General features: G+C 38.1%; 2 protein-coding genes and 1 pseudogene across 2 annotated transcripts in view; 1 reads left to right on the top strand and 2 right to left on the bottom strand.

Annotated features, from left to right (window-relative positions):
* The window catches only part of GDPD1 (glycerophosphodiester phosphodiesterase domain containing 1), a 42,055-nt gene that overhangs the window by 9,643 nt on the left and 13,728 nt on the right, over positions 1 to 18,684 (bottom strand). Inside the window, exons 2-5 of the mRNA XM_028521576.2 lie at positions 16,973 to 17,015; positions 7,962 to 8,097; positions 5,866 to 5,911; positions 452 to 570 (exon numbers count right to left, since the gene is read on the bottom strand). Of these exons, the coding sequence (XP_028377377.1) occupies positions 452 to 570; positions 5,866 to 5,911; positions 7,962 to 8,097; positions 16,973 to 17,015 (344 nt within the window). The remainder of the gene's footprint in view (positions 1 to 451; positions 571 to 5,865; positions 5,912 to 7,961; positions 8,098 to 16,972; positions 17,016 to 18,684) is intronic.
* LOC114503977 lies at positions 8,489 to 9,197 on the top strand (annotated as a pseudogene).
* Positions 17,555 to 18,499, bottom strand: LOC118502182 (signal recognition particle 14 kDa protein-like). Its single transcript, XM_036033578.1, has one exon. The coding sequence runs from the start codon at positions 18,474 to 18,476 to the stop codon at positions 18,147 to 18,149; it is 330 nt and encodes a 109-aa protein (XP_035889471.1). The 5' UTR covers positions 18,477 to 18,499; the 3' UTR covers positions 17,555 to 18,146.

Below are 18,684 nucleotides of genomic sequence, written 5' to 3'. Positions count from 1 at the left end.
ATTTCCTTTTTAAAAACTAGGTTATAACTATCTGCCAGTGAACAGCACACAATTTTGGAAGAAGCAATGTATAAAATCAGATTATTTTATAAAATGTAAGAAATTACTTACATTTAACCATCATATGATTTATCTAACAGAACACAACTACTCGGTAATTTGACACTTACTGACTACACACCAAACAAGTTAAACTAGAAGTTAATCACATAAACTCGGGCGCTGCTGGTTCTCGGGAGCTCACTTTTGCCCACGACCGAGACGCAACGACTCCGAGAACAGGCTTCCCTGCGGCACAGGGGTCTCTCCCACCGGGGCCCCTGAGCAGCACGGACCCCTGGGGCATCTGGGGCATCGCCCCATTTCCGTGAACACGATCGATCTAGGAGGTCACTTTATCAGTTTGTGGAATCGGAGGCAACACACCCAGAGGAGGCAGCGCCTGCAGTACCTTCTTAATCAGCACGTTGTTGTTGACTTTGATGTCGATGTTGATGGGAGTGTTGGGGAAGGCCTCGAAGACCTCCTTCAGTAGCGGGATGCGGTTGTCTTTTCCTTCACACTGGCATGCTGAGGAAACAAGGTTTTTAAATGTAGTTTTAAAAGATAACTTACTTTTTTGGATGATTACAAGAGATAAAGTAGTGGTCATAATAGGGCATTTATAAAATGATTAGAAGTATAAAAAAATCAGCTAAAATGCAATTTAGATATAACCACTGTGACCACTGGTGTACCGCTACCCTTTTTTTCCTGTGCATAATTTAATAGAATTATAGTATACCTACAGATTTTAACCTGACCTTTTACATGAGGAAAAAATAAATATTGCATGTTAATACACTGTATTTATAACTATGATTTTAAAGTTTTTCATTAAACTCTTTGAGGTAACTGTGGATTCACATGCAGTTGTAAGAGATAATACATAAAGCCCTGTGCACTCTTTACCCAGATTCCCTGATGGTAACCCTATAATAAAGTATCGTGACCATGATACCAACATTGATAGAATCCACCAATCTTATTCTATAACTATTATTTTAAAGGTTTTAAAAATATTCCATTGAGCCCTGGCTGGGTAGCTCAGTTGGTTAGAGCCTCATCCCCATACTCCAAGGTCATGGGTTTGACCTTCGGACAGGGCACGTACCAGAATCAACCAGTGAATACATAAATAGGTGGCACAAATCAATGTTTCTCTCTCTGTCCTTGTCTCTTCATTCCTTTTCTCTCTAAAATCAATTAAAATAAATAAATAAATAAATAAAACCCTCCATTGAGTAGCCATACATCAATTTAATTATTTTAGTTGAACCACTCCCATTAAAATGTATCAGTGTTTGCCACTCCAAAATATGCTGCTTTGGTATAAGGATTATTTCGAACTGAAGGCAATTGAGAAAAGCAGATACGTATAAAACAGGCTCTCTGCCCTCCCCTATTTGCCTTAAAACAAGACTTAAATTTGTACAAAAACCAATCACCAACAACCCTAGAGATGTATCAGCACCAGAGGACTCTGCCAAACAACCACTGACTAGTCTTTACCCTCCGCTGTTCTCCCCTGTAGTTACCTTCCCACAGCCTGCCCCCAGAAACTCAAAGTCTTTTTCCTTCATCTCGTCACTTATCTGAAAATTTACTGGGTTTTATTTTTTTTAAGATGCTATATAAACTCAGGTTGCAGCCATCTCTGAGTTTCTCCCATGAGATATACACAGTAATAAACTTCTGCTTGTTTTTCTCTTATTAATCTATCTTTTGTTAGACTCCCAGCTGAGAGTCTAGAAGGATAGAAAGAAAAATATTTTTTCCTTGTCTATACCCTACCAGTGGATACTGAGATTGTTTCCAAAGTTCTGCTCTGATATCATCACTGACTTTTTCAGAGATTGAGAATAATATGTTCAGCAAGAAAAAAACGTGCTAACTCAGTAATGTGTTGAAGAACTGTATCCGTGCAGCGCAACTCAAAGAAAACCGAGTCATGAAAAGATTAGAAGAGGATTTTTAAACACTTTTATACATTCTGAGGGTTATTTTCTTTATTCTCTCCCTAGTCCCCTTTTCCTCTAATTGTTTACATAATATACTATCCATACTAGGTAACTATTATAAAAATTTCCCCTTCCCTCTGAAACTGCAGTTCTACTAATCTGTGAATAACAGTGAAAGATCCTTTATTTCACCCTTATAGAAAAGCAAATCAAAGCAAAAGAGCATATCAAAAAGTAAATTAAATCTATGTCAGGACATTAATTATAATAAAGGCTTATATGAATAAGATAAAAAAAAGGAAAAATCTGTTATTATTTTGTCTGTTCTGTATCCTATTCCTATTGTCTTTTTCTTACTCCTTGCAAGTCAGATGGGGCTCTGGGTCATTCTGATGGGACTGTCAATCATTTGGCTCTGTATCCATGGCCACAGAGAGTACAACACCCTGTATGCATAACAGCACAGACACTAGGAGAGGACTCCTGAAATCCTCAGCTGGATGGATCATGTACTTTTGACGTTGTCGGAAGTCCCTCTTTACGTGGAGAAGGTGTGCCTAAAAACAAAGCTAACAAGTGAAAGCAGAACAAAAAAATGAAGACAGAGACCTATTACTGTTTGAGCAACTGGAATCACTCATGTCCGAGGGGATATAACCTCTAGACCTCTCAGTTATGAAAACCAATAAATTCTTTAAAATTTTTTCTTGAGCTATCTTGAAATGGATTTCTAGCACTTATAACTAAAGAGTTTAAACTGATCATAGACTACAAAATTAATTATGTTAATACATTGGGCTGTCAAAAACAGGACCATTCATCCTCAGAGGCAGGCACATGACCTAGGTCTGGCCAATCATAATAGCTAAGCTCTTTATCCGCAGTGAATATTTCAAGGTGGACACATGGCCCACACTGGGCCAACTGGTTTCTTTCTCTAGAACCTTCCCCTTGAAGCTCAGAGGGGAGATCTCCTTTTTCCCCTGGGGTCACAGTGCAGGCAGCATGTGAATTTACAGTTGTCAGTATCACATTCCCTGCCCCACGGGCAAAATCCATCTACAGCAGAAAAAGGTAAGACCCCAGAGAAGCAGAACCATGAAATGAAGCGAAAAGAGTCTTTTCGGTACCCCTGGATCCAATAACGTTTAATGTCAGAGCCACCATCATCCTAGATAGTTGATAATAAAATAAATCTTGTGTTTTTTCCCCTCAAGCTGGTATAAACTAGCTTCTGTTACTTATTACCTAAAAAGTCTGAACACGATGTTCTGGTTTTATACATTCAGTATGGCGGTCACTAGCTGCACAGGGTTATTTAAATTAAAATTAAATAGAATTAAAAATTCAGCTGCTCAGACGCACTGGCTACATTTCAAGTGCTCACTAGCCACCTGTGGCTCCTGGCTGTCGTGCTGGACAGTGCGGGAAAAAAAAATCGGTATCACTAAGGAAAATTCTCTTTAGACAGTGCTGTTCTAGTCAAAAATGATTTTGTTAGCTTGTTAAGTGTGGAAAAATTAATTCAGCAACCAAAAGAATTGCCATGGGCAATAGATATTCTCATGCAAGTAAGATATACGTAAGAATCAACCTAGAAAAAGGCCAAACAGACAAAAACTATGGAACAACAAAGTGACCCATTACACCAAAATGATATTGCATCAAATCGTGGGGGAAACAAGAAAATTAAAATGTGCTAAGAAAAAAAAGTGTGATAAAGTGAAGATAATTAAATTAGATGTCTCAGCCTGCAGAGAATGTTAAAAAAAAAAAAAAGGAACCGGAGAAAGAAGTTTGTCCCTAGTATTGTTCTGCGCAGAGGATAACCAGGTGGAAAATAAAAGGGAAAATAACAAACAAGAATGCTAGAAACTAATATCATACTGAAAGTCAAGTATAATTGAAAAACTTTTTAAACATTTAAAAAAAAAAGCATGCTGAGCAAGTATGTATGCCATAGGATGTGTTGAGTGAAGCAGCCTGCACAGCATGCTAGAAGTTTAACACTGGTCATTAGATTATCCAGAGTATTCTTTTCCATGAAAAAGGACTACTTTCAAGTAAGTAGAATAAATAATAAACTCTTTGGTTAACACATTTTTATGTTTTCTTTTTAACGTAACCTGCAGCACACGAAAGCACCTTTAAGAGAAAACACGATCCTTCTCCCGTAAAGACGTGAACCACAAAAAGGCTCGATGCGCGTGTTCCTCTGAGAGCTGGTAGTTTCTCTCTCACCAGTATTTAAAATAAGCAAGCGTTCTGAGCAGAGAAATGGGACAGAAAAAAACTGAACAGCTTTTTGCCTAATCTGAGTCAAGTTTATACAGTACTATGTATCAGTCTGTTTCAAATACTGCAAACTTCTTAAGTTAATGAGTTGAATGCAGTATGAACTAAATTATTTTTTACAGTTGTCTGAAACTTGAGAGGACATGGCATTGCTATGAATAAGGCATGTGAAGAGGCTCCGGGTGGAGAGGCAATAAGGTGTGGCTGAACACCGGCCTGGTAAGGAGGAGATCTAGGTTCAAGGCCATTTATCTCTGTCATTTACCAGCTGCACGACCTTACTTTACATCTTTAGGCCAGCATCCTTATCTGTAACAGGAAGAGACCGAATCAGATGGTCTCAAAGGTCTCTTCACATTCAAGAGTATTATGACTTTATGAGGGAGGTAGAAAAACCAGAAAACATTAAAACATTTTTTCTGAAAAGATCTTTTAATCTTTGTGGGGCTTTGCTCTACAAAGAGAAAAACAGAAAAACTTCTCTTATGCAATTTTCTTAACCTTCACAAGTCGACAATTGACACAAATATCAGAAAAGTTGGCGAGTGTAATACTATTAATTCCAAGAATGGAAACAGTGTTTCCTCGAACCAACACAGCTTCTTGATGCTTACTTGGAAGGCAGAAATCAATGAACATCAGATCTAAATATCACTTAGAGGTAGTGAATTTAAACAATTTTCTAATTTTTCTTTGCCTTTCTAAAACTTTCCAAGGAGAAATTTTACTGGCCAATTTTAAATCTAATTCACAGAGCAGTTACAGGTATTTTTGAAAATTAATATCAATAGATCCTTGACATTTAATTAAAGTTTTAACTATATGCGAGCCACACCATGGACCATGCCATGAAACATCTTATCACTTTACTAAGTTACTGCATTTGCATCATCAAAACAGGAGGCTGAACCGGGGCAGTGAGGGAGCCTGAGCCTGTTCAGTGGCCTGTATCTCCCCACAGTGCATCTTCCGCTCTAACGCACCCCGTTCTAATGTACCCGGAAAATGGGGGCCAAGGGACACGTTTCTTCATAAGACATTTTCCCTCAAAGGAAAGGAAACTGCTATGCTGGTGATTAAAATGTGAAGATGACTAGGAAATGGATGGTCTATTTCAGTGATAGAATTCTTTTTAAAATTTAAAATATGGAATACCTAAGTAACATAGACTCAAATGTGAGACTATCAGTAAGGACCTGAAAGGGGTCCCTTCAATTTCTTTTCATTTATTCATTTACTTAATTTATGATGACTGTACGTTACAGTAACATTCCAGAATCAGAAGCTTTAGAGGTACAAAGTATCCCTAATAATTTCTGGGATTCTTGTCATTAGTATTTAGGTTTAAATTAACTGTACATAAATTTAACAGAATGGACCAATTAAATCTCTGGACTTCACCATTTCGGGGTCAAGGTTTTTCAGGCCGGTAGGCCTGAGAGAAGAAGTTTGGAGGGCAGTACTTTTAGCTGGAACTCACTCTGTGAGAGAACTCACCTGTATATCTAATTCTCAGCATAAATGAATACAGTTTAATATAAATGTTTAAGTTGTAAATGGGAAATATTACCTCTTTGAAATGTGACATCCAGTTTGCCAAGGTAAGTTGGGAGTTCCTTTAAAAGATATAATTGAAAAAAGTTAGCTCTCAAAAAAGCAAAAGTATTTGAATGTCTTAAGAAATAAAGATTTGCTTCTTCAAAAAAACAAACACTACACATGTCTATATAGGGCACCCTTTAGCAGAACATTCCCAACAGTAAATTAATCATATAATTACTTAGTTTCACAGCCTACAAGAAATCTTCATTATTTAATATGGACCTTTTATCAAAATAAATATACAAAGATCTCAGTAGATAAATGTTAAAAATAGATAGTTCGAAGGAAAAAATTACTTAAGATCCTATAGAAGTATCTTTAAATGCATATAAATAAATGCTAACTAAAATTTAATCTAGTAAATTAGGAAATGTTTGGTGTAATTATAATGCCCAAATAATGGTAACAGTACAGTGAAATGAGAATTCTTCTAGTATCAGATTCTAGAACTCTTTTAAACACTTTTAAAAGCAAGCTGTCAATAGCAACTTTCAACATGTATTATTCTTAATCTTTTCAAGATAACATTCCTAATCTTTTACCCAACAATTTCTTTGCTGGGAGTTTATTTAGGGAAATAATTTTAAATATAGAGGTTATCTTTATATAAATATTTAATAAATATAAATATTTAATAAATATAAATATACGTGTTTGTAAATATATATTTATATATCTTAAAGTTATATAAGCATATAAGCACAGAGAAAATTTTATCTTTATGCATAAAGTTGTTCAGTGCAGTGTTAACTATAATGGTGAAGACTTAGAATTAATCCAAAAGTCCAACAACAGAGGAATGGTTAAAATAACTATATATTCACTCAATGGATTAACTGCAGTCATTTGAAATGTTTATGAAAAATAAACATGGAATCTGAAGAGCCTCAATACTGTACAATTCTAACTATGACATTCTGGAAAAGGCAAAACTACAGAGACAGTAAAAAGCTCAGTGGTTGTCAGGGATTGGGGGGTGCAGGAAGGTTAGGGCAATGACATTCTGTACGACACTACCGTTAAAGCCTATGAAACGTGTAACACCAACAGTGAAGCCTGATGTAAACTATGGACTTTGGGTGATGCTGATGTGTCAGCGTAGGTTCATCAGCTGTAACAAATGTACCAGTCTTGTGCAGGATGTTGATAGTGGGGGAGGAGGGAGGCTGTGCCTATGTCAGGTCAGAGGTTATGTGAGAATTCTCTGTACTTTCTTCCTCAATTTTGCTGTAAACCTATAACTACTGTAAAAACTCAAGTCTATTAAAAAGAAACAGCTGTATCATGCCAAAATGTTTAAAAATACTATATATATAATACACAGCAGGATGACAACTATATAAACATACAAGGTATACATACATGTTAACATAAGTTTTAAGTGGCAAACTTGAGCATATTTCCTTCTGTCTATCAGTATTTAGTATAATGAGCACATAAACCACTAAAATAAGATTGTTAGAGGGTTCTTGCCCATACTTTAAGACTTAAACCAGTTTACATATTTAATCTGAATCAAATAAATTAAAGAATACTTCAGGCAAGTTGAACTCTACTAGTTTTGCTAGACTTTGGTAATTTTAGGGCTTCGGTAATTTTGTTAAAACACATAAAATTAACCCTGGCTGGTGTGGCTCAGTGGATTGCCTACTGGCCTGCCAACCAAAGGTCGCTGGTTCAATTCCCAGTCAGGGCACATGCCTGGGTTGTGGGCCAGGTCCCCATTTGGGGGCGTGCGAGAAGCAAATGACTGATCCATGTATCTCTTGCACACTGATGTTTCTCTCCCTCTTTCTCCCTCCCTTCCCCTCTCTCTAAAAATAAATAATCTTTTTTTTAAAAAGAGAAGAAAATACTTATAAAACTAAGTTTCCACATATGTACATAGCGAATACATCTTCATTGAAACTCTGAATAGTTTCCTAAAATTTCCTTTGACATTCATTATTTAATCACTATCATTTAAAAAAATTATTTGTTGATGCACTCTCTGATACTGTTTTGAAAAATCTTACCGGCCCTCACCTCTACTAGATATTAGTGTATCGTGCGTTTCATACTTACACAGTACTTGAGATCGGAGATGTTTACATTGACCCCAGTTGACCTCTTCAGATTCTCATCGTGAGATACAACCACCTGCTCATCTTTTGTGATGTGGCAGTCCAGTTCCAGCATGTCAGTTCCAATTGTTACCGCACTGAAGAAATGCAAAGAATAATGACGTTCTTCAACATTGAAGTTACAGGTATCAGATGTAAAATTCAGAATTATAAATCAAACATCAAAAAATCCCATAATGCTAAAATTTCTAAATACTATCATCTATTATGATTTACTAATGAGAAAATATTTTAAGTGAACTTAGAATAAGGAATCAGCCCTGGCTGGTGTGGCTCAGTGGATTGAGTGCCGGCCTGTGAACCAAAGGGTTGCTGGTTCGATTCCCAGTTAGGGCACATGCCTGGGTTGTGGGCCAGGTCCCCAGTGCGGGGCACATCAGAGGCAACCACAGACTGATGTTTCACTCCCTCTCTTTTTCCCTTCCCCTCTCTCTAAAAAGAAATAAAATCTTTAAAAAAATGATAAGGAATCATGTGGCCTCCTTTCTATAACCAGCTACCCTATTTCTATTACCCATATAATGGAAAGAACACTGGATCAGGAGTTAAGAGATCTGGGAGTAGTTCCTGCTTTGCTACTAACTTGCTGTGTAACATTGGGCAAGTAAATGCCCAATGGCCTACATTTCTATTAAATGAAAGGAGTGAAAAACAAGAAAAGGATGCCAGCTTTTGCCACTTTAGTTCAGTAGAATATTAGGAATTCTAGCCCTTTCTGACACCTTTCTGTGCCACCATAATGGTGTGCATGAATGTCCTGACGGACGCTCTCAAGAGTACCAACAATGTCAAAAAGAGAGGCAAACGCCAGGTTCTTATCAGGCCGTGCACCAAAGTCATTGTCTGGTTTCTGTGATAATGAAGCATGGCTCCACTGGAGAATTTGAGAGTATTGACCACAGGGCTGGAAAAACTGTTGTGAACCATACAGGCAGATTGAACAAGTGTAGTGTAATCAGCCCCAGATCTGACGAGCAACTCCGGTATCTAGGAAAATGGCAGAACCACCTGCTTCTGTCCTGTCGGTTTGGCTCACTGTACTGACAACCTCAGCAGGCATCAAGAACCATGAAGAAGCAAGATGAAAACACACAGGAGGGAAAATCCTGGGATTCTTTTTCTAGAGATGTAATACATATGTGCAAATAAAATGCCTCAGAGGACAAAGAAAAAAAAGGGGAAAGAAAAGAAAAAAAAATTCTAGCCAGCTCTGGCTGGTGTGGCTCAGTGGACTGAGTGCCAGCCTGCAAACTGAAAGGTTGCTGGCTCGATTCCCAGTCAGGGCACAGGCCTGGGTTGTGGGCCAGGCCCCCAGTTGGGGGCATGCAAGAGGCATCAGATTGATGTTTCTCTCTTTCTCCGTCCCTTCCTGTCTCTCTAAAAATACATAAATAAAATAAAATAAAAAAGAAATTCTAGCCAGAGCAATTAAGCAAAGAGGGAAAAAAAGGGGAGAGTCCATATTAGAAAGGGTATCATAAGACGATTCCATTTATGATAGCATCGAAAGAATAAACAATCTTAGAAATTAACAAGGAGGTAAAAGACTTGTATGATGTAAACTATAAAACATTGCTGAAAGAAATTAAAAAGCAGATACATGATGGAACAACATCCCATGTTCATGAATTAGAGTACTTAACATTGTTACATGTAAATGTTACACCGATCTACAGATTCAGTGTAATTCCTCTCAAAATCCCAATGATGTTTTTGAAAAAAATAGAAAAATCCAACCTAAAATTTATATGGCAACTCAAGAAACCCCAGTCAAAACAATCTTGGAAAAAAAAAAAAGAACAAAGGTAGAAGACTCACACTTTGTGATTTCAAAACCTACTACAAAGCTACAGTGTAATGTAAGCCCTAACTTTTTTTTTTCTTGTAATGCAAGTAGCTGACTTAAGCTTTGATTGCCAAGGCATCCACTTCAAAAACGTGTGCGAAAGCATTATGTCTAAAAAACAATGTATTTGCCTTAATTAAAATTAAAAAATACTTTTTAAACTGCTAACCATCATCTGAACCTTCAGTGAATCACAATCTTTTTGGTGGTGGAGGGTCTTGCTTCAGTGTCAGTGGCTGCTGACCAACCAGGTGGTCGCTGCTGAGGGTCAGAGTGAATGCGGCCATTTCTTAAAATGAGACAAGAATGAAGTTTGCCACATTGGCTGACTCTTCCTTTCATGAATGATTTCTCTGTGGCATATGATGCTGTTTGATAGTGTTTGATCCACTGCAGAAAGTCGTTCAAAATTGGAATCAATCTTCTCAAACCCTGCTATTACTAAGTCTGTGTAATACTCTAAATTCTCTGCTGTCCTTTCAACCACCTCGACAGCATCTTCACCAGGAGTAGGCTCTGCCTACATTAGATTGTATGCATATCAGAGCACTCTTCTAAGGAATATTTGAAATATTTTCAGATGAAAATATTTAACCGTAATCCCACAATGACAACACTATTTTAATTATTTTCCATTTTTTTCACTTTAGAGTGAAAGAAATTTCTTTCTTTCTAATGGAAATTAGATTCCATCTAATAAACTCTAAAGAAACCACCTTCTCAAGAAACCACTTTCTTTGCTCAGCCATTAGAAGCAACTCGTCATACGTTAACGTTTTATCACGATTGCAGCAATTCAGTCACGTTTTCAGGTTCCACTTCCAATTCTAGTTCCTTTGCTGTTTCCTCCACATCCGCAGTTATTTCCCCCACTGACGTCTTGAACCCCCCCAAAGTCATCCACGATGAAATGAACCAACTCTTCCAAACCCTTTTTAATGTTGATATTTTGACCTTTTCCCATGTGTCTCAAATGTTTTTAACATCTAGAATAGTGCATCTTTTCTAGAAGGTTTTCAATTTACTTTGCCCAGGTACATCAGCGGAATCATTACCTACGGCAGCTATAACCTTACAAAATATTTGTTAAATAATAAGGCTTGATGGTTGAAATCACTCCTTAATCCTTGAGCTGCAGAATGGATGTCATGCTAGCAGGCATGAAAACATTCGTCTCATTGTACATCTCCATCAGAGCTCTTGGGTGACCAGGTACATTGTCTATGAGCAATAAATTTTGAAAGGAATCTTTCTTATTCTGAGCAGTAAGTCTCAACAGTGGATATAAAATATTCAGTAAACCATGCTGTAAGCAGATATACTGTCATCCTGGATTTATAGTTCCATTATTAGAGCATGAGCAGAGTCGATTTAGCATAATTCTTTAGGGCCCTAGGATTTTCAAAATGGTAAATGAGCATTGGCTTCTACTTAAAGTCACCAGCTGCATTAGCCCCTAAAAAGAGAGGCAGCCTGTCCTTTGATGCTTGGAAGCCAGGCATTGGCTTCTCCTGTCTATGAGAGTCCTAGGCAGCATCTTCTTCCAACATAGGGTTGTTTCATCTACACAGCTCATCTGCTTAGTGCAGCCACCGTCATTAATTATCTTACCTAGATCTTCTGGGTGACTTGCTGCAGCTTCCACATCAGCACCGCTGCGTCTCCTTGCACTTTTCTGCTATAGAGGCAGCTTATTTTCTCAAACCTCAGAAACCAACCTCTGCTAGCTTCAAACTTTTCTTCTGCTGCTTCCTCACTTCTCTCAGCCTTAAATGCAGAGTTGGGGCCTTGCTCTGGGTTAGGCTTTGGCTCAACTGAATGTTGTGGCTGGTTTGATCTTCTATCTAGACCACTAAAACTTGCTCCATATCACCAATCAGGTTGTTTTGCTTTCTTATCATTCATGTGTTCTTTGGAGTAGCACTTTTAATTTCCTTCAAGAATATTTCCTTTGCTTTTACAACTTGGCTAATTGTTGAGGGCAAGAGGACTAGCTTTCAGCCTGTCTCCACTTTCAACGTGCCCTCCTCACTAAGCTTAATTCTCCCAGCTTTTGATTTAAAGTGAGAAGCATGTACCTCTTCCCTTTACTTGAACACACAGAGGCTATTGTAAGGTTATCGATTGGCCCAATTTCAATATTGTTGTGTCTCTGGGAATAAAGAGGCCCGAAAAGGAAGCGAGATGGGGAATACCCGTGGAGTAGTCGGAACACACACAGCCTTTACTGATTAAGCGCACTGTCTCACATGGGTGTGGTTCACGGCACCCTAAAACAACTGCAATAGTTAAAACCAAAGATCACTGATCAGAGATCATCTTAAGAATTATAGCAGTAATAAAAAAGTTTGAAATAGTGCAAGAATTACAAAAATGTGATATAGAAACACAAAATGTTGGAAAAATGGAGCCAACTGGCTTGCTCAATGCAAGGTTGCCACAAAGCTTCAATTTGTGAAAACAAAACAAAACAAAACAAAATGCAGTATCTGTGAAGCACAAGAAAGTGAAACACAATGAGGTATGCCTGCCTGAGCTTTTTTTTTCAGGTTTTATTTATTTATTTTTAGAGAGGGAAGGGAGGAAGAAAGAGAGAGAGAGAGAGAGAGAGAGAGAGAGAAACATCAATGTGCGGTTGCTGGGGGCCATGGCGTACAACCCAGGCATGTGCCCTGACTGGGAATTGAACCTGCGATGCTATAGTTTGCAGCCCACGCTTAATCCACTGAGCTACGCCAGCCAGGGAACTTGCCTAAACTTTTATAATGGAAAAATAAGAACGCTTACATTATGAATACATTTTGTAAAAAAAAAAAAAAAAAGAATTATGGAATGAATTAAAGCAGGAATTTGACCTAAGAGAAACTTAACATTCTTTTAAAATGCATAAGCACTCATGATTCCTATTTGGACTGTGACTCTCCCAAATGGGGTGAATGTATCTTCTGGTATATAGTACTTAACCTAAAACACATAATATTGAAATATTATGTAACAATTAGAGAATCAAGTTTTAACTATTAAGTAAGTTTCTTCATGTTTCTCAAAAAAGTGGTAATTCACTGGTCAAAAAAGAAAGAACCAAATTGTCAGAAATGCAACCATCCAGTCATGAGCTGGATTAGATGACTTTGAAGATCCTTGGCCATCCCAGATCTAATGATTTTAAATATTCCCCATTTTTCTTACTTCACCTGCTTCTAATGATCCACCCCCAACAAGCATCTCATTTCAAAAGTCCCAATGGCTACTTGCGGGCCTTGTGCCACAGTCTCAAACCTGCTCCCTTGCTCCTCTTTAAGTGGCCCTCCCCATCCGTGCCCTGATCACCAGTTTTTAAAGGAAACAAGCCAATCAGCCTGGTTCCTTAATGTAATTCTTACTAAGATGTAAATAATTAAGTTGTTAGCTTTAAGTGACCTCTTCTAAAGGATATCCACCTTTAAAAGACAATGTTTGCCAATGTGCCTTTGTCAGGGCCAGACATGTGTAAAAATGAAATCAATGGAGGAATAAGCACACAAAAACAGTTTTTAGGTTGGAAAAATTCTTTTTTTCTGTATTTTTTAATTTCCTTAAATATTGTTGTTATACTGTTTATTTTTTTTAAAAAGGATAAAATCTGTAGAAACTGTAAGTAACATATGTAGCTAATGAACAGTTCTGAAATAAATTCTGTCCTTTGTAAAAGGTAAAAAATGATACTACTGATTTTTGGTCAAGAGCATGTCTTGCTTTCTTTTTCTTTTCTTTTCTTTCTTTCTTTTTTGTATGAGTGTGTGAAGACAGGGGAAGAGCAGGGGTTATCTGTATTTTCCTGTATTTAAAAAAAATTAGGTGGGGAGGTTAGGGGGTGCAGGGATTGAGCAAAAAAGAAAAAGGACTCACGGACATGAACAACAATGTGGTGGTTGCTGGGGGGAGGGGATATAAGGGGACTAAATGGTCATGGAAGGAAATATAATAAAGATTATATATTAAAAAAATAAAAATGGAAACTACATGAACAAATAATAAAAAAAGTATACTTACTTATTACCTAGGAAATTTTTCTAAGTATAAAGCTTGCCTTTAGCTGAAATGCTATTTATTTAAATGTTTGAGAGTTACATGCAAAACATTATTTATTGCATGCTTACCTCTTATGAACAAGCTAATAAATAAAAATTTAGAGCAACAGTAAGTGCATCTAGGACAATTTATAAATTATCCTAATAAAATTATCCCTAATTTAATATAAAAATAGCTAGAAAATAGCAAGAAAAGAATTTATCACTTTTGCCTCCAAATTTTTCCATAAATAACAATATGCACTACTTCAATTGAAACACCAGATATTTTGTAGCTACATTTCTGAGAAGCTGATGACAACCCCTGAAAAAAGTTAGGGAGCCAGGACTCAACATTTCCAGATAAAGAAATTAAACTCTAGCTTTAAAAGAAGATGTGAAATTACTTGAAACTCCACAGAATGCATACAATTTACAACGGGAAGTCACAGTAAGGAATTTATTTGAATTTCATTTCCTGCTCACAACATTGTGGTTGTATTATCATTCCCATTTCATTGATGTGACCATTACTATTATATTAATTAGATAGTCTAAAAAATTTATCATGAGATTCAGGTTGCTGATTAATTACTTTGACTGTCTGCCAACTTTTACTTCTAGCTACTGCTAATACAATTTGTTTTTTTCTCTTACCATTCAAGTTAATACCAAAGGGATCAAACTGTCCTATGGGTATTTACAAAGGCAGCCTGGTTTAATAACCTAGTTTTATTAGCTCTTAAGAACCAGATTTTACATACTCAAGGGCTTAGTGACTCTGTGTGTGGGTAGTATAATTCCTTAGATTTTGGCTCTGTTTATTATGGATGGGGTTCTATCTCCTTCATCTGTCTTCTGCTAATATTCTGCTTTGTTCTGAGTGCCCTATTCTGTGTATCTCATTAGCGAGCAACTGTTGGGAACTGCCCTGCCTGGTATCAGAAGCTGTAACCCCTGCCAAGGTTAAGGCTGAGGGAGTGACCTTGGACCATAAGCCAGCAAGGAGACAAAAGCTAATCTCCCTGGCAAAAGCACCTCTTCTGTTCCTTTTACTTCACCCTGCCTGGCCCCCAATGCTTGGTCAGTTAGCCAATGACGGGTAAGATTCCCTAAGGGGGGAGCAACCTAAGACAGGCAAAATCACATGGGAGGCCCCCCAAGGAAGGACTTTGGGGGCTACAGCAAAAGGGGGTGATGGACCCTCGCCCCTCAGCTTTGACAAAGCCTGAGTCCTCATTGTCTGTGAGAAAATCTCCTTATCTCTTGGTTGCCTTAGTTCCCTTGCTCCACCTAAGCCTGAAACAATGACAGAGGGTGGTGCAGTCCTGTGCTGGAAAGGGTGGGTTTCCCGGGTGAAGAAAGAATATTCTGAGAAAGAATATGTAAAATCCTATGAAACCTGCTTTGTTTAGAATGCTCTCAGTTGAATGATAAGGTTCCAAGGAAGGAGTAAGTTTGTTCCTCAAAGTTTTACAGCTCTTTGACCCTGATTCAAAAGAGGCCCTCAGACTTCCTTGTTGTTATCTATTGTTTGATTCTTACTTCCTAAAAACGAGTAATGAGCTTTACCTGAATTCTTATGCAAAAGAAACCAATAAAAAGCCTCGCTGGCGGGGGGTGGGGGGGGGTGGGGAACGGGGACGGGGTGCTTTCCCCACTAGAGAGAGTGGCCATTCCGTCCCTACTTCCCCACAGGACATGGCTGTCTCCGTGCGTGTTTTTCTCGTGTGTCGATGAGCCATCCACAGCATTCTGCTGTCACTGCTGGTCAGTGGCCACAACAAGCAACTAGCAGGAGCCTGTTAGCACCAGAGCTAGATGTTAGGGATTGAGAGATCAATAAGGAAAGACTCTTGTTTCCAAAAATTTACTGAAGAGCCATATACAGAATTTTCTATAAATTGTGATTCACAATTATTTCTTTGCCAGTCCTAGTTGTTTCTTTAGCTCCATTATAATATAATGAATTAATTTTCCATGCATTCTTAGAGTCCTTTCAATTTCCCAGACATACCTGGTCCTCTCAAACATTTCACACTTTTCCTCTTTACCACATCATAGCTCATCTAGTCCTGGTATCTTTTCAATTTTATGGTTACTCTTAACAGGGTTTCCCACACCAACTGTTAATACTCTCTCCTGCATCTTCTCGTCTTCCCGTCCATGTCATAATGCTTGTGCTGTGCCAACTGTGCATCTAAATGTGTGTGTGGAAGTCGTACATGTGAAATTATACACACATTCAGCTATAGCTAGCTAGCTAAATATAAAACCTCAGTAGAGAAAATAAAGTATTCTGTTTCACAGTCTGTGATTGGAGGAAAGAGACTGCATTTTAAAGCTGTAAGAGACTTTTGAGATGATAGTAAAAAGGCATCATATTATAGGAGAGGAAAAGCAAGCTATGACAAATCCAGGGGGACAGGACTTCGATGAAACTAAAATATGGAGAAGCAGTACTTTTCAACCTGGTAACAGGAAAAGACGTGTCTCTAAGGTGTCTCTGAATGACGAGGAGCAGAACAAAAACATAAGCCAAATTCTCCTGCTGCCCCAGCTGTCTTTATATACATAAAAATGCCTTAAGAATTATATAAGAAAATCAATATGGCTAGGTAACGTCTTTCATGGGGTTTAACTTTTCACATTCCCTGTTTTAGGCCAGATTAACAGGCTCAGGTCTGTACAAGAATTACTAAGTAGACACATAATCCTATTCATAAACAGCAGCTGGTATAACAGTTGTTTCATTTTCCCCCTTTCTCTTTCTCTCCAAGACTAATTAGCATTACACACAGTATGTTCCTTGTTACAAATGTCTTCTTTCGACTTCGGAACTATAGTATTTTTTTATTACAAACCTCTGGTTCAGTTTTTTCCCATTATGGAGAAACCAAATACTATTTGTAACACTTCAGACTAACTACATAAAAAAGTAACTTTCATGAAATAGAAACAACCATCACAGGTGGATGCTACATGTGTGCTAGCTTCACTCTGTGAGCCATCATCGCTTTAAAGATAAATGGTAAAAGAATAGTCTTATACACTTACTGCCGAAAGGCTGCCATTGTATTCTCCAAATTCTCCCCAGCACCTGTCAAAACATTAAATTTAAACTTCATTTATTTAGATGCTTTGAACATTTTATTTTTTCATAAATTCATTTTAAGAAGATATATCTTGTGAATCTTGATGTTTAGATATTATTTAGACGAGTGTTTTAAAGAGCATAGTGGTACCAGGAAGGATCAAAGATCAAAACACAGCCAAATCACAGGAGGGTTAGAAGAACCTAAACATAATTTTTGAACTATAATATCTGTTTGTCGTAGGAAGGACAGAAGAGGACTTGGTACCTCCTCAGACAGAGTTAAACAATCTCTCCTCTGTGTCCCCTTAGTCTCTTATGTACCTCTCTACTAAGGCATTTGTCATACTATAGCATAAATTATTTACTTCCTCTCTCCTTCGTTTGCCATGAATTACTTACAGTGTTTAAGAGGTTGTATTTATTTTAATTACCTTGGCTGAAGGCAGTATGGTACAGAGTTGAGAGTGGGACTCTGGAGTTAGGATCTCTGCTCGAAAATCTATTTGATTTTTTTTTGAAGGGCATAATCAAATATCATCAACTTACAATCTTTATTCTTAATTTTGTAATATGTTTATCCGAAAGTGCTTAGGCAAACTCTCATTTGACTATGAGAACTCATGCAAATTTACTACAGATACTATGGTGATAAAATTATATAACCAGTTGGGAAGAATACCCATGAGCTAACACAACTTCTCATGAAATTTTCCAGTTTTAATTCCTTCCAATCACCTAGAAGATTGGGGTAAAAGCCTGCTCATAATCATTATCATTCCAGAATCAGTCATTATTGTCAGGAACTACTACCATGGGGAGGGGAAAGGAATAAATAAAAGATAGTCTATGCTGATACACAGGCAAGTGTAATGATACACTGCTCTTCACACAGGTGGCCGCAGAGGCTTTAAACCATAACCCAGGGGTATACAACTGGGCAACACAGACCAGTCAGCCAGGCTTCTCATAGCCACCCTGTCAACATCACAGCTCTTCTTCCACCCAAACGACCCTAATCTCACATGAAAACAGTTAACGCAGGGGAATCGGAAACCTAGCTTTGTGGCCAAAAGTAAACCCAGAGGAAAAACAGCAATTCCGTGGTCAGCTGGTGAAAACAGGGAATCGTACTCTTCACTGTGCTGCTTTGCTCTTCTTGCTCCTGCTCTTTTTGTCCCTCCTCCTCAGCCCATCCATGTTAGCTCTCAACAGGTCTGAATAAGCCATCTGAAACTTACTCACTTCTTGGGAGCTCACCACTGTGCTGATCTTCTTTTTCCCATCAGTAGCTCTTAACAGACGCTTGTGTGAGGGCTCAAAGCCCTCCACAGAACCTTTCCTCGGAATGGGTTTAGTTCGGCCATCGTACTTCTTGAGGGTGATGAACACACTGCCCGACCATCGGCACTTCTGAGAGAGCCTGGTTAGCTCCGTCAGGAACCGCTCCCTCTCCAGCAGAACCATCCCGCTCCGCCGGCCCCACCCAGCAGCGCTATTCGATGTTTCTGTGTCGCCAGGGAAAGTCGCCTAATCTCTCCATGAGGCTGAGCCTCCTTATCTATATACAAGAACGAGCATAATGATGGCACCCATCTCCTTGGACTGCCGTAATTAAATGAATTAACATGTTAAGTGCCACGCCATCAATTCAGAAAGTAATAGCTTCTTACTT

This window comes from Phyllostomus discolor, chromosome 8, assembly GCF_004126475.2.
Source record: "Phyllostomus discolor isolate MPI-MPIP mPhyDis1 chromosome 8, mPhyDis1.pri.v3, whole genome shotgun sequence".
Taxonomy (NCBI): Eukaryota; Metazoa; Chordata; class Mammalia; order Chiroptera; family Phyllostomidae; genus Phyllostomus; species Phyllostomus discolor.
Note: the sequence above shows the minus strand (reverse complement) of the source record. Positions and strands in the feature narration are given on the sequence as shown.